This window comes from Parasteatoda tepidariorum, chromosome 6, assembly GCF_043381705.1.
Source record: "Parasteatoda tepidariorum isolate YZ-2023 chromosome 6, CAS_Ptep_4.0, whole genome shotgun sequence".
In the NCBI taxonomy this organism is placed as follows: domain Eukaryota; kingdom Metazoa; phylum Arthropoda; class Arachnida; order Araneae; family Theridiidae; genus Parasteatoda; species Parasteatoda tepidariorum.
Genome location: NC_092209.1, coordinates 66,008,688 through 66,024,632, shown reverse-complemented (window position 1 = coordinate 66,024,632; position 15,945 = coordinate 66,008,688). Strand labels below are relative to the sequence as shown.

Genomic DNA, 15,945 nt, shown 5'->3' with positions numbered 1-15,945 from the left:
TAGTTAATTTTAACTCAAACTAATAAATAATACAAAAATTTTTTTAAAAATAATATTTCTAACAGGCGCAATGGAAATTACTCTATATTGTTATAATTTTGAGTCAAACTCAATCATTTAAAGTTTGTGAAGGTCTATTCTATCTGTTGTTCTGTGTGTAAATGCTATAATGTTCCCTGCATACTTACATAGATAGATTTCAATTGAGAACTTAGATTTGTTGAACATATACTTGATGTTTTATGGAATATGCAAAAATAAAAATAAGAAGATTTTAATAAAATTTTCATTTTGCAGTGAGATTCTTTTTTATATTTCAACGACAACGTCAAAAACCTATTTATGTATATTGAAACAATTTAATATAAGAATAAGTCGACATTTTGTTTCCTATTAGGTTTGATATTGAAAATAACAGCTGCATTAACATAGAAAAATGAATTGAACAGATTTAAATTTGTACCCCCTTATAAGTTCTTTCAATGGAATAAATCCGTATATTCATTTAGTTAGAACAGCTGTTTCTTGCAGCTGTTTCCGTTTAAATAAATATTATTCAATTCATTCAATGTTACATTCAATTGTATAGAAACATTCAACTTACTCTTAAAGTTACCCACAAGTTCAATCAGTAAAATGTTTTCTTATAAATGAATAATAATGAAACATACTGATTAAATTATGAAATTGATCAAACTATGCGATATTTGGCAGAGCATAAAATAATTTAATATGTTCAGAAATAATTCATCAAACTATCACTTTGAAATCAATATTTAAAACACGTTTTTAGAAGCAAATTTTGATAACCTAAATAAAATATTTTAATTTTAAATAATTCTGAACAAGACTACGAGTATAATTAATTTTTACATTAGTTAAGTTGTATGTTTGAGATGCGATGCACTAAGTTGATGCACTAAGGACTGGGGGGGGGGATTCGATTCACGACCTTGGCTTGAAATTTTCCCAGCGTTAGATGGATGGGTAATAGCCTGTCCAGGAGGTAAAGGCGGTTAGTGCTCAATACTAACTGTCATGCTTTTGTTCCTCAAAATTGTGGAGCTTTTAATTTCCACGATTTTATTCTGATCCACAATTGATTGTTTCGAGAGTAATTTCATCCTTCGTTTTTCTACTTCAGAACTAACTACATTTACGTTTTTTAAAGCTGCTTATTCTTTTATTTTTTAAATTCAATATTCAATGGCAAGTTAAGAAATCGAAAATACTTCATAACAAAAATTTAGACTAAGAAATAACTTGGTCAAAATGACTTATAAAATTTTACTTGGATATAAATTTAATTACAAGTTCAGGACCATTCACAATCAGGCTATTCCACAATCCGCCCGATTGAAAAACGAACAAAAGATATTTTACAAATGATTTGCAAAACAAGATATTTTTGGTTTAAAAAAAAAAAAAAAACTTTTAAAACAGAATTTACAAAATTTTGAACAAAATTTAATAACTAAAAATTTTAAATGTACCAAATCAAATAAATCATTGGCAATCTAAATCATTTAAATATTTTGCTGTAATAGAGAGCCATTGATGAAACAGTTAAAAAATTACAACAAAATTTTAATCAGGCATAATTAAAATTTTTAACCTCACCAAAGGTTGGTCACTGGCATAGTGACTAGATTAACTATCCCTATAACAATTATTAATAAATTATATAAAACAAAAGCTGTAATAAACTGTCAAACAGACTTAATGTAATTAAACTACACAACCTCAACAAAGGTTATTTATGCACGACTGAAACGAATTGAGGTTTACAAATGCTTTAAGACAAAAAAGCTATAACAATAAAAAATTATTCAAGTGTTTTACTGCACTAGATACTTTAATGAAAAGTTAAATTAGAAATAATGAGTTCTTTAGGTGATAAAGGTAATGACCTAATGATAGGTAGAAAATTCTAAAAAACAAACGAAGAGGTCGGGAAGACAAAGACCCGTCACACATTCATCATAAGAAGACTTTCTTCTGTTGTAGGAAAAGATAGGGTCAAAACTAATTTTAGTTACCACGCATCAGCGGCAGTGCGTTCAGACGTGCCCACGTGAAAATAGCTGTCGTAAAACAATGATCATAGGACAAAAACACAGAAAAAATGTGGTAAAAGTGGAAAATTTATTGACACTGCCATCCGGGTCAACCTCTACGTGAACGAGGATGGCAACAGTCATATAAATATTCAAATATCTCAATTCTTCTTACTTCAAAACTACTTCTAACAAATAAACAATGCGAAGCGAAGATTGGAAAAATTATTACTATCCTGAATTAGTAAAAAGCTCCTTTGTGTAAGTTATAAGAATAATAATAATCATTGGAACGATTACAGTTTTATTAGAACATAAAGTGAGCTGCACAATTAAAATCTATGTTTTTCCCACGAAAATAAAAGCTAGAAAAATCACAAATTAAAAATTAAGATCTATCTACGACATCAAACAAAGTGATTCAGGTTTAAAATGGCTCAGATATTAAAGCATTGTATTATCACGTTAAAAATAAAATTCCTTGCAAAGGACACGTTTCGCAAACTTAACCTAAAACTTTTCCGTATTAATTTTTTAATAGTTCTATTTTCTGGCCTAATTTTTTGTTGTGTCCCATTCGTTTCTTCGCTTAAATTTATTTCTTGCAAATTTGATATCATTTAGAAATAAAAGAAACAAATGTTCAGTTTCTTAATGCAAAAGTAATCCGTTCGGTTGAACATGTCATTTAACTACAATGCTAGACTTATAAATATCGAATTTTTAAGACAAGAATTTGATAAAATTAAAACATGCATATTAATGCATGTAGCAAAAATTTTTGATTTTTTTAAATTAATTCAAGAAACAATTATCAAAAAAAGGTAAATTGTATGTCATTTAATTAAAAAAATATGAATAATATCGGGATTAAAGTAATAGTTAGAACTTAAAAGAAAACAATTATTAAGTAATTACAGGAATAACAAATATTATGTAATTTGAAAAATAACTTAAAAATAATAAATATTCTTCCATTTTCGGATGTTCTGCATTGCAAGAGTTCAATAATAGACTATATCTAAATTTTAAAACTCGACTTAGAATATATAACTATAATTAACAAATAATGTTAATTACCTATACAACACACACTATCGACAAAAAAGTAAGTTACTTCCTAACAGAAGAACTTAAATTCTACTGCAATATTACGTTTTAAAAAAAATACACAGTTATAAAAAATTAACATAGAAAACCAAATCCTTAATGAAATTAATTAATCAATAATTCCACAATTTACATGAAAACCAAAATAGGAAACCATGAAAATAACATTTGCAAAGGGTAATTTAAAACAAAACTAAAGAAAAGGTAATTTTTACTTTATTTTACTGATAATATTTTCATTACACAATTTTTATCAGAAAACATGAGTATTCATTAATTAATCAGAAGAATCTATTTTGTATCACAAATTGAACAATTGTTATCAAAATAATTCGTAAACGAATGAGATAAAACATTTTTAAAAAATGTCCACTTTTAAGAAACAGTTATATCCTTTTATGATATCAACAATGATAGAAACAATTAAGATCGAAATATAATATGGAAGAAGAACATTTCAGTAATAATAATAGGTAAATTAAAAAAACATCTCTATACCTACGAAAGCACGGAGCAAACGCTCTAACGTTTTCCAAAATATGATAATGATAAATTTAAAGAGTGGTATTATTTTAAGTTTCAAATAAATTGCCTTCCACTTGCTGAATAGCTTCAAATATTGGTTCGAAACCAAGTCTCGCTTGATATTCTGCATGACACATTGATTCAGCGTTAAAAGGGGAAACAAACTTGCTTTCATTACGCTCATCAATGTTATCTTTAATCGAGCATCTTCTACAACAATGTTCTTGTTTCATTTCGCAACGAACAAAAGGATCTAATTCGACTGTGATATTTGACGACTTAAGTTTTCTATTGAAAAGCGTAATCATTTCTGTTTTCTTCACTCCATTATCAAATAACGGCTCTTCAAAAGCTGCTTCTTCAGAAGTAGGTTCTAAAATGGTAGCTTTTTGAGGAGAAAGTTCCACTTTACAAGGCGACTCTTCTAATACTGATTCCTCACAAGATTGTTCTCCAACTATAGTTTCGCTATCAGATGGTTCACCTGATGTATTTTTTTCACAAGACTGTATTTCAAAATAATCAGCTGTTTCATAAGACATTCCTTTAGCTATTTTTTCATTCGTCAACATTCCAAGCAAGACTTCACGATTGTCATAGGATCCGATAGATTTACCAGCAGAACCTGACTCATGCACAGTTTTTACAACTTGACTTTCGGGCACATAGTCAAAAACTGGAAGATTGGCGCATGATCTTAAAACTTTAACTTGCATTTTTAGTTGCTGTATTTCTGCTTTTTCATGCTGGAGTTGCACTCTCAAGTTGTGCAAAATACCTTGCGATTTGTCTTCATTCATCGGCATCGTACGGCTGTAAATCTTCAAAAAATGCTTCAATTCCACAATGTAGTCCGCAGCTTCTTTCAAAATGGCTGCCTTACTCAATTTGTAATTGCGTTCAGGCAAGAGACTGCTGAGTTTTTTGAATCCATCATTAATAGTTTGCATTCTTTTCCGTTCAGTCATGTTAGCTTTTACTCTGTGCTTCCGAATTGGCCCCTGGCATAAATTGGTATTTTCCGCGAGTAATAAATTTCGTACTGCTTCCTTAGATTCATCAGAATCAGAACCTTTATGAAATTCGTTCATCGTACAAAACAAAAACAAAGTAAGAGTTGCTATCAAGTATGTAAACGCTAGTAATAATTCGCAATGGAAACTGCAAATAATGAAAATAAAGTTCTTCCTTAATATTGAAATATTTTATAAAAACAAAATGGTTTCATTCTGACGAATCAAATTTATTCTTTCGGTTAGATTAATTATTTTTAGAGCCAATAGTAGCAGACTTTTTCTTTTTCTTTTTAAGAATCAATGTTCATTCGCTTATTTTTGTTCTATTACGATGAAGGTGAATTTTTTTTCTTCTATTTATTACGGAAATCGAAACATTAAAAATGCAATATTCTGAATTTCCAAGATTTTAATCACGAACACTAAATCAAAAGTTATTTAAAATCAAATTTTACAAGAGAATTCTTCTCATGCATTAGTAAAAAATAATTAAATATAACAATATAAAAATTAATCTGTAAGAAGTTTAATATCGTAGTAATAAAATGCAAATTAATAAGTCCATAATGTATTCGCATTTTCTGTAGTAAAAAGATAAGTTATAAGTACTTTAAACTTACAAATGCTCAAATTACAAACATCTTGTTTCTAGCAAATCATTTTATTCTAAAATCTTTAAGTTGCAGAATAATGAGTTCCGAATGTGGGAATAAATATTTTTGATAAAATTATATTACTACATGACAGAATAAAAGATTGAATCATTCTGTCGGTAAAAAGTTTATGCGCGATTACATATATATTTGAGGAGAGGTACTTGAAAACCAAAACTTCAAAGCCATTGAACTTCGGTTAAGCATTAATCGCGAATATTTAGTTTATCTTAACTTCTATTTGTAGAACGAAAACAAAATAAACTTTCTTATGAACTGAAGGGGTACATAGCGTATTTTCCCTTTGATTTTTCGCCGCTGAACGTTTCCTTGCTTATTAACTCTTATGTAGCGATGAAAGGGTTAAATTGTTTAATTTGTAGACATAAAATCTTTAAAAATAATACTTACGAAGCAGGGCTATTATTTAAAATTAAATTCAAATAACTAACTTGTAAATTTTAAAATTAAGAAAAAATACCCTATTATCAGCTGACACACTTTTTTTTTCTATAAAAAATTTAAACAAAAAAAAAGGAAAGTCTATTAAGTAATTATAACAATTAATAAGGCAATAATTGACGTTTAAGCACAACTTATGCACACAGTTTAATTTCAGGCAAAAAGTCGAAGACAAAATTGACTGACTAAAAGAATAATGTAAAATTAATAATGCCTGCAAATCATTATCGCTAGCTCGCAATGATAATTAACTATGACAAAAAAAACAATGAATAATTTTCTATGGCAATAAAACTATCATCAGTTGTCAAGAAAGATGAAGAGAACGAATAAAGAACAATTCGATTGTTACTAAAGCCATGTTTAAAAATGATTGTTTAAAAATTATAACATTATTATAATTATTAAGTTTATAACAAATTCACTTAAGAGTCTCCTTACAATTAGTAAATATTTATCTTTAAAATTATAATAGGAGAAAATTTGATGTTTCTCGAAAAAGCTAAAAGAATGCACAACCAATCACAGGAGAGCACAGAAGCTTAATATACATAGCCTACATACATATAGCCTAACCGACAATTATTTATGAATGCTGCTTGCTTAAACGTTTCGACGAAACCTGATATTGCTTCAAGCAAATGCTTTTATTTATATGATAAGTAATTATCCGAACAATGAACATAAATATACGCGATTGCAAAAGCGACATTTTGTAGAGTAATTAAAAAATGTGAGCTTGTATTTGAAGGTGCGCTTATTCTGTTTGGAGGTGATTTCCTGTAAGTATTGAAAGTATTAAAAGGTACAAAATGAAATAATATTATGGTTTGTGTGTCATTGAGGTATCAGGTTAAGAGTTGTCTATATTCCAAGAATACGCGAACATAATATACAAGGTGTTCCGCAATTACCATCTTTAAAAAATATTCTTAGAATTCTTGTTAAAATTTCTGCTGAAAAGTATCGCAATAGGAGTCGCAAATTAATATTTAAATAAAGGAGAGAAAAAAAGATATCAAAATCTGTAGAATTACTGAATTAAAAAATAAAAAATAAATAAAAAACATCGAAACCAATTTGATAGCCTGATAAAACCCGGAGGTAGTAATTCGCTTTCAAATCGTTTCTGTTTTCTCAGACATTCAAACAGGTTTTGTTGTATTGAGTTCAGATTTCTCACTATATAGGTTGTTGAAATAATTCGTACGCATATTTTGGTAATATTAAACCCTCTTCCCTTCAATAGCAAAAATAAATGAATCGAATATTATATAAATGAATTTCATTATTAATTCATCTTACAACTGTAGCTTTGTACCTCGTTATTTAATAATTTTCAATTTAATTCTATTCACGAATTTTGGTGATAATAAATGGAAATATATAAGAAACATTTCTGTTTTCACCATCACTGAGTTGCAATGAGAGAGGCACTTTCAAAGGTTCAGTTTCACATGTGAGAGTCTGATAACACTTCTTTTTTGATGAAAGAATGTGTTACGAAAAAAAAAATAAACCAACCCCCACTGAGGTCTGGTGGTTTTGGTTTCATCATTTTTCAGCAAAATAAAACGGAGAGGCGACTACAGACATCGTCTGGATCCTACTGTGTTTCTTTTATCCGCGAACGTGATTTATATCTTCATTCTGGTGATAAAAAGATCAAAGCGCAACAGGGAAAAAGAGTTAACCCCCAGGAAGCATTTCATATTCATGGGGGACAGTATCCCCAGGGTGTTCGATCACTTTCACTGTTTCCGGTACGAGATCTAACAAGTTAGAATTTGTCTCTTTCAGCTCTAATAAGGAGAATTCTTGATGATGGGTATTTCTTAAAGCATCAAAAGTTGATGGAGGATATTTTTTTAATTGATACTTAAAATGAAGCAAGTGATAATATAACAGGATCTGTTGTAAATACCATTCTGAGAATAATATTTAAATTGGCTATCTGAATTCGTGACATTACATGAATTAAAATTTTTTAATTTAGAGAGAATCGGAAAAAGATGGTTAAGATTCTGTATGAGTGGAAATCTTTGTTTAGAATTAATTTTGTTTAGAAGAGCGCTGATTTTAAGATGTCTTTTGAAATAAATTTTTTTAGTTTAGAGTAAATTTGAAAGAGTGGATTTTGGAAAGAAAATTCGATTATAGGTTGAATTTTTTTATGAATTAAAAATTTTTTGTTTAGAAAAATTACAGAGAAAATTGTTTTTCAGATTTTTATACGTTGTTAATTTTTACTGAGGAAGAAAATAGCAATATTGTATTAATGGGATTCGAACAGGGCAGAAATTCGTTTTTCAAAATCAACAGCGAAATTTGCTTGTACTTCTATCAAAAACAGGGTTCATACATGCATTTTTAAAGCGGTATAAGTAATACATTTTGTAAAGCAGAAAATTCAACATAATCATTGCTGTTTGACTAATTGCGATTAAACGATCAAGGGTAAATATTAATTATTTATACTCGAATAAATGTCTAAATACTTAAATAGGGCGATTCCGTATACATCGGTAGTGATAATATCGCATTAAAAACTATTCGGGAATGCCAGATCGTATGTAAATTTTAAGTGTAATAATTTCCGTGAAAATAATTAGAAGATGACGTTGATTTGCGATGGCATAGTGGCGAATTGAGCGCGTTAAAAAGTGAGTACTCAAGTTTGAAATCCGCATATTGTAATAACATATAATTAAAAATATTGTTGTTTGAAAAACTGTGTAAAAGACCTTAGAAACAAAAAATAACTACCAAGAAAATGGTCAAAAAATGACGTGGATGAACGATGGAATAGTCGCGAATAAAGTAGATCAATACACAAATTCGAAATTCGTGAGTCGAAATATCGTAATTTAATAAATAAACTATGTTGAAACGGCTGGAAAATTAATAAAGAACACTAAAAAAATCAAATATGAAATTCACGTGTCGCAATAAAATTTTAAAAAAATTATTGGAAATTAGATAACCATGTAAAAATACCGTAAAAGCGAAAATAAAGAGCTTGAAAAAGTGATTACTCAAATTCGAACTTCGAGTGTCGCAATATCATCGTATTGTAAATATCGAATTCGAAAAAATCATATCTAAATCGCCGAAAAACGATAAAGAACTATCGAAAGAGAAAATGGAAAAAGATGAAGATTGACGATGGAATCGTCGTAAATCGAGTGTGTCTAAAATTGATAACTTTTAATTCAAAATTTGCGTGTCGTTAAAACATCGCATTAAAATATCGAAATTTGAAAAATCACGCGAAAGAAAGACGAGACCATTAAACGCTACTAGTAATTTTTGTTACTGTGCTTTTTTATAATTTAATTAGCATTTGGTTCTTTTTAACTAGCAATTTGTAGCTTTTTAACTAGTCGACGAAGTAATGCTAATCGGTTATTCCAAGTAATCTAATTGTTGTGATATGGGATAGCTCCATTATTCAAAACTATGTTGTGTTGTCAAAAAAATTTTTTTTTACACAATTCAGAATCTTTTAATTTCCTTCGAAACATGTTTTAAGAACCTTCAATCTTGATCAATTTTATTTTTTGTTTGAAGATCACGACTACATTTTAACTCAAGAAATAAAAAAAAGAACATATATAATTAAAATAATTCAATAAAATTAAAAGTTTACCAATTGAGTAAATGCGTTTTTCTTACAATTTGATTTAGAATCCTGAAAAATAAAGATACAACATGGAAATATTACACCTAACATTCCTGTAAAGGTTTTTTGCAGATTACCAAAAAGATTAATAATGACGGAGGCACATTTTTAAAAAGCACCTCCTCGTGTATCGAAAGACATTCGAATTTTTTTTTTTTTTCGAAAATTAAATTAAAGCGTATACACAACAATTAAATACTAATAAGAATAAGTACTGCGCTTTTTAACAAAATTAATAACTTAACCTTGTTTGGAAAAAAAAAAAGATACAACATAATAAACAACTGACTGAAGATAATTAGAAAATTAATATGCGCTACGGCCATCTTTAATTTAAAAAGAAGAAAAAAAACAGAACTTGAAAGAAATTAAGAACAAACCTCGTATTGTAGGATATCACGTATCATGTGGATTAATAAAAGAGATTGTTTAACTAACTTCTTTTAATACTTCATCTTCAAACGATAAATGATATGATAGTTGAAGTGCAAGTCAAAGAACTATTGAAGGTAGAATCATGATAAAAGAAGAAAAAAAGAAAGGTTAACTAATAAAAAATCATTTGTAAACACAGTGCTATCTAAGCGATAAATGAAAAAATAAGTAACAATGTACTTAATAAATAAACAATCTCAGACTAGAAAATTATCTCGGAGGAACAGACGATTTTTTCTTTTTTATCAACCATATTTGAAAGTACTTGCAGATGGCAACAGTGAAGAAAGATAACAAAATGTAAACCATCGCCCGATTTTTTTATTCATAAATCAGAGCTCAAACGTCAACAGTTGCGAGCGGTACGAAAATAAATTTTCAAAATCTGTGCAAAGGTTACGCGTTTTCCCACGACTATATCAACGAAGCCTACTTATACGAATTTTTATTTTTCCTCAGAATACATTAATATGCACTACAGATGCATTGATTATCTTAACATTGCAACACAAACATTACAGGTTTTATAAATTCGATTTTTAGAATTTTAAGTAAATTAAAAAAGTATTCATGCATTTCAATTCACGGAGCCCTGCATTCTAGAAAGAATTTTAATGTTTTTGACCTTTATTTCCCTCGCCAAATAACACAAGTAATTTTCCTTACTATTTCTATCAAGAAAGAAAGAAAAAAAAACAGAATATTTCATAATCAATTTTAAACGACTACCAAGTCAAATTCTAACTATTCAAATCAAATTCTAACTAGCTTTGTGACTTATGATTAGAACTTAATCGAACTAATTTTTTATTCTCCTTATTTAAGTCAAATAAACTATCGTAGAGTAATAAAAATACCCTTACTCTTTTTAAAATATAGATAAAAATAAAATTTATTGTTAAAGTGTTCGATAACATCAGACTTATGAGCCCAAGTAATTCACTGATTACGTTATTCACTTTTCGGATACTTCAGAATTACTAAATGTATTAAGTATAAAAAAATTACTCTTCATCTATTATTTATCCAATAAATTTAAATTTAGTTTCATACTAACACTTTCAGTATAAATATTAAATTAAATAAAATACTGAACCATAAAATCAAAAATGATTATACATGAAATTAGTATCCATACAAACCCTTACGAAATCATGTCATAAACCACAGATTTTTCAATTTTTTTGCTTATTTTTTTTACTTAGCTTTAGATATTATAAGCCACGGAACCAAAGAATAAATTTAAATGTAAGGGACTGCCCACATATTACCCTCTACCCCTTGTCGCCAAAAACAAATTACGATTACCAAAATAAACATATTTAAGATTTTACTGTAGCGATAGCAATCAAATTTAAAAACTACTATAATTGATTAAGTGTTATCAGATTTTTTCTGCATAAAAGAACTCAGAAAAAATTTTGAACCTCAGAACGCACAACCTAGAATTATGTAATGTTGCTCTCCCCAAATTTCACCTTTTTCTGATGTCTATTATTATGGGAAAACTCTATTTTTAATTTTTTGAATATAAAAGTATCGTCTTTCAGCCACGTTCCAGTTTTCGCGAATATGTAAAAATAAGGTTCCTTTCTTCCAAAAAAAAAAACCACAAAAATCATGCTTTTTAAGGAGTTGCAATCTTAAAATTATAAATTAAAGACAACATTGATTCCGTTTATCAACAAAGAAAAAAAAATTTAAAAGAAAAAGAAAGAAAAAAATTTTGCAATGGGTTCATTTTTAACTTAAAATATATAGTAAAGGCAACATGAACTTATATCTTTTATAAGATAATCTCTAATTTTCTTCCAAAGGTCATTCAGATTTTAAAAATAACTGAAAACAAATGTTAGATGCTTTTCATTTTTAATTAATTTATTTAATGCAAAAATTTACTACAAATAAAAATAAATAAGTTTACTGTTAGTACATTTTTTACACATTACAAGGCAATGTGAAAAAAATTTAAAAGAAAATTTTATGAACACAATTTCTTTATTCATAAAGTAATTATTTATTGCTTTTAATTTTCTTTATTGTATTAACTCAGTTATGAAATTTTTAAGTTGTATTTTTTACTTAAATTTCAAAATTATTTGCAACTTTAAAAACTGGAAATAAGGGTCACGGAATACATTTAAACGAATAAAATAAAACAAAAAGAAATGATTAATTTCTTAAAAAATGAAGAAATAGCACTCATTTGATTTTGTAGGTTAACTTAGAGGAAATATAATCGTTTTTCTGTCTAGAGTTTTCTTTAGAATGAGTTTTTTTCCTGTCTTCAAACTTAAATTATCCAATAACAATAAATGAAATAAGTTTAATAAATTAATAACACATTTGTTGGAGTAAAAAGAAAGCTTTCTCTTAGATTTAAAATAACATAAGTCAAATAATTACGATGTATTACTTTTGCTAAATTAAATTTTTATTTAAATTATTATTACTAATAATTATTAATAATTAAATATATTATTTTAAGATATTTAAGGAAGTAATTACTATTATTAAAGATTGGAGTTATTTATTCTTTATTTAAGTAGCTTATTTTAAAATCAACAAATTTAATTTTTAAACAATAGCAAATAATTTTTTGTTCCAAAAATCTCTGCCTTACTCATTTTACTTCCGTCATCATTAGTACATTTCGCAAGTTAAAAAAAAAATATTAAAAAAAACGAAGTTTTTTTTTTCGTTTTTTACATAATTTGTAACTATTTGTCAAAAAATAAAATACATGAAATTATTTATGACAAGGTTGAGGTTTAATACTCCTGCATGTCTTAATCTAGGTTTGGTCAGAGCCCAGGAAGGAAGAATTGTAAAAATAAAAATTAGATAGCCTCGGAAAGTGTGGAAAACCTATATTCCTTAAAATAACAAAATGTTTAACAACTTTATACACACTAATTGAATATAATAAATAACTACCTGACTATTCTTTTTAAAGTAATATTCAATTTTGAATATTATTAATTCAAACAAAAACAAAAAAATTCTAGCACAAAATAAAAATTTAACGTCAATTAAAATCTTCCAATTTCTTATATTTTAAAGGTTATTTGAATAAATTATAAAATTTATTGTTACAATTAAATAGCAAATGTTCACGCATTGAAATCGAATAATGCAAAACTTTGTATTTAAGGTTCATAATAATAATCTAGTAATTAAAACAAGAGAAGCTATTTTGAATTTTCTTTTAAAAGTAAATAACAGTTTAATTAATAAGTATTTTGAATTTTCACTCATGTATCACAAATTTTCGTTTCAGAGGTCAACATTTTGTCCACAAAAGGAAAGCACAAAAAATTGCGAAAGAATATTCAACTCAAAATTTTATATAATGAATGAAAACGTACATTTTATTTTGTGCTATGTTACATAATTTACTTGACTTTAATCTTTGATTACTGCAATAAAAGTCTAAATTAATGTGCAAAACAAGGAAGAGAGCATTGCATTTTTCTTACAAATGTAAGCATGGAAGGATTTTGCTTATTATCGTATTGTAAGCACGGAGGGGGATATGCTTACTCTTGCTGGCAAGTGTATTAGGGGAGTCCCAAATTGCAAAAATATGCTTACATAATTAAACAAATAATTCCAAGAAACTAAAGTGGTAAGATAAGATATTACCTGATAAAAAACTTCATTTGCTTTAAATATATATACATAAATAATATATAAATAGAAATATATATATATATATTTCCTATTAATATATTTTTGAAGCGAATGAAGTTTTTAATCAGGTAATCTTTGCATAATATTTAAACGGCCCTTTTTAGTCAGTTTTGGAGAACATGCATAATTTGTGAATACAAAATAAGCGTCAAGTCACATTCTTTCAACCAGGGTCCTGCTTTTGTGAATTTGTGCAAATAGGATACTGTTATTGCAAAAATTGCTAAAAATCTTCTTAAGAAGTTTTTAAATTGTAAATAGATGCAAGATTCTGCTCCGCAATTGCTGCTTACTAAATTAGAGATGCAACATACAAATATTTCAATATTTGGTATTCAGCCTATACTGCTCAACAAAGTTTATTTATTTTGGATGAATAATGGAAACAAAATCACTCACATTTTTAATAATTTCATTTGACATATTTTAAGTAACAAAACTCATTTCCATATCACTTTTAATGTGTTACGCATTAAGTAAATTTAAACAATTCTAAATTTATAATATTTTATTTAAAAAATTGCTAAAAAGTAATTTTTATTTACGTAATATTCCATTAATTAATTTTATGCATGAATATAAATTGATCAATTATTTATTTACAAAAAAAATTATCATTTAATATCAATAAGAATGTGCACACGATGTTTGTAAAAGTAGACATATTTTCTTAGAATACTACATTTGGAATTTTAACTTTGAAGGGTCCGTTAACGGACCCAAATTTCTTCTTAACCCCTGAGTATAATTTTATTACTTAAAAAAATAGGAATAAAAATTTACTTACCCCACTGAAGCGGATTTCCGTAATATCTAACAGTACCCATAATGAGGAACACAACAAAAAACAAAAACAGCAGACATAATATCGTCATAAACAACATGTCCCACTGATCAAAAGAGCCATCGAATAAATTCTTGGTCACGGGAATTTCATTTACATTGTCTGGTGCAGGCTTGTTTACATCGCTACCTTCCATTTCATGCCATTGTTGTTTACGTTCAACTTTTAATTCCTCATTAATAGCCTTCTCTCCAGCCTTAATGTTATTTACCAATGAACGACTAATCTCAGCAAGATCTACGCACATCGTATTCATGAACGCCGTGCAGGGGGCTACCTCCCATGACTTATCCATGCAAGGTTCGCACCTACGGCATTTACCTGTCATATCGTCGTACCATTCCTTCTCCTTGCAGAGTTCCGTGGTAAAAACTAATCCGAATGTTAAAAAAGTAGAAAATAACAGCAATAGATGCATGATGGTTAGATACAATTAACTGAAAACAAATTAATTAGTTAAACTATCTACGAAGCAAAGCTAGATGATGTTCACCTAGATGCGATTCATGATTCACACGTTCTGGCAAACACACTCCGACCAAAAGATGAATGAAGATTGGGAAACACGTTTTCCCACACAGAACGATGGGAGACTCTAGGAATTACTCACATCTCTGACGTCAGGATGTTAGAACTTCCTGGCCAATGAGCAGCTACTAGAAAACAAGGTTGCTAGAAATGAGTGGAATTTGGCGATTATTGGCTGGGTTTTCGAGTCTGAAATTTTTAATACTAAAAACATAGATATAAAAAATAAGCATCCTAACATGATAAATCATCCTACGGGGATAGTTAGAATTAGTTTGTCGTGAACAAGCATTTAAATTTTTGTGTTCGAAAATTTTAATTAAAAATCAGTGATTTGTTGTTCAGGTCGGTGTTGAAAAAATTTGCTTGACTCTGGTTTGTGGAAAGTTGTTAAGTCCTCGACAACTTTTAAGTAAATTGTTTCATGATTTTAATTGGATATTAAAAGAAGAAAAGAGGTGTCTGAATATTATAAACGTTATTTATACAATAATTTATAATTATGTAGCTTAAAATATTGCTCAAATGAATATTATGACAATTAACTAAATCATAAGTTATCACAAATTTAATGTATCACATTTGAAGATTTTTGAGCCAATGTTTCACTGATGCTTAGTAAAAAAAAAAAAAAAATTCTAAGAAAAAAAATGATTTTAATAAAAAGTTATTATTAATTAAGATTATAATTTTTCTTAAAATCCCTTCATTTCAAAACCAAACTTGTTTAGTTACGGTAAAACGATAATTAAAAGGTAAACAAATGAGTTTCCTAGATACAATCTGAAAAAATTATGAAAAAGCACTTAAATTTGCAATAACTTTCTAACAATTAGGAATTTTGAAGAAAAAAAATCTTCTTAAATGATAATACGAAATCGCCCTATCAGTTCGCCAAATTTCAACTCCGTATGTAAATAATTCAGCGGACAGTATAGAT

The 15,945-nt window shown here is 27.8% G+C and overlaps 2 protein-coding genes across 2 annotated transcripts in view; both read right to left on the bottom strand.

Annotated features, from left to right (window-relative positions):
• Positions 1 to 15,126, bottom strand: part of LOC107446595 (uncharacterized) — a 45,443-nt gene extending 30,317 nt beyond the window's left edge. Inside the window, exon 1 of the mRNA XM_016061279.4 lies at positions 14,421 to 15,126. Within this exon, the coding sequence (XP_015916765.2) occupies positions 14,421 to 14,895 (475 nt within the window). The 5' untranslated portion in view covers positions 14,896 to 15,126. The remainder of the gene's footprint in view (positions 1 to 14,420) is intronic.
• Positions 3,633 to 4,850, bottom strand: LOC139425921 (helix-loop-helix protein 11-like). Its single transcript, XM_071182474.1, has one exon. It carries the CDS (start codon positions 4,781 to 4,783, stop codon positions 3,740 to 3,742), a length of 1,044 nt encoding a protein of 347 aa, XP_071038575.1. The 5' UTR covers positions 4,784 to 4,850; the 3' UTR covers positions 3,633 to 3,739.
• Positions 15,127 to 15,945: the final 819 nt, after the last annotated feature.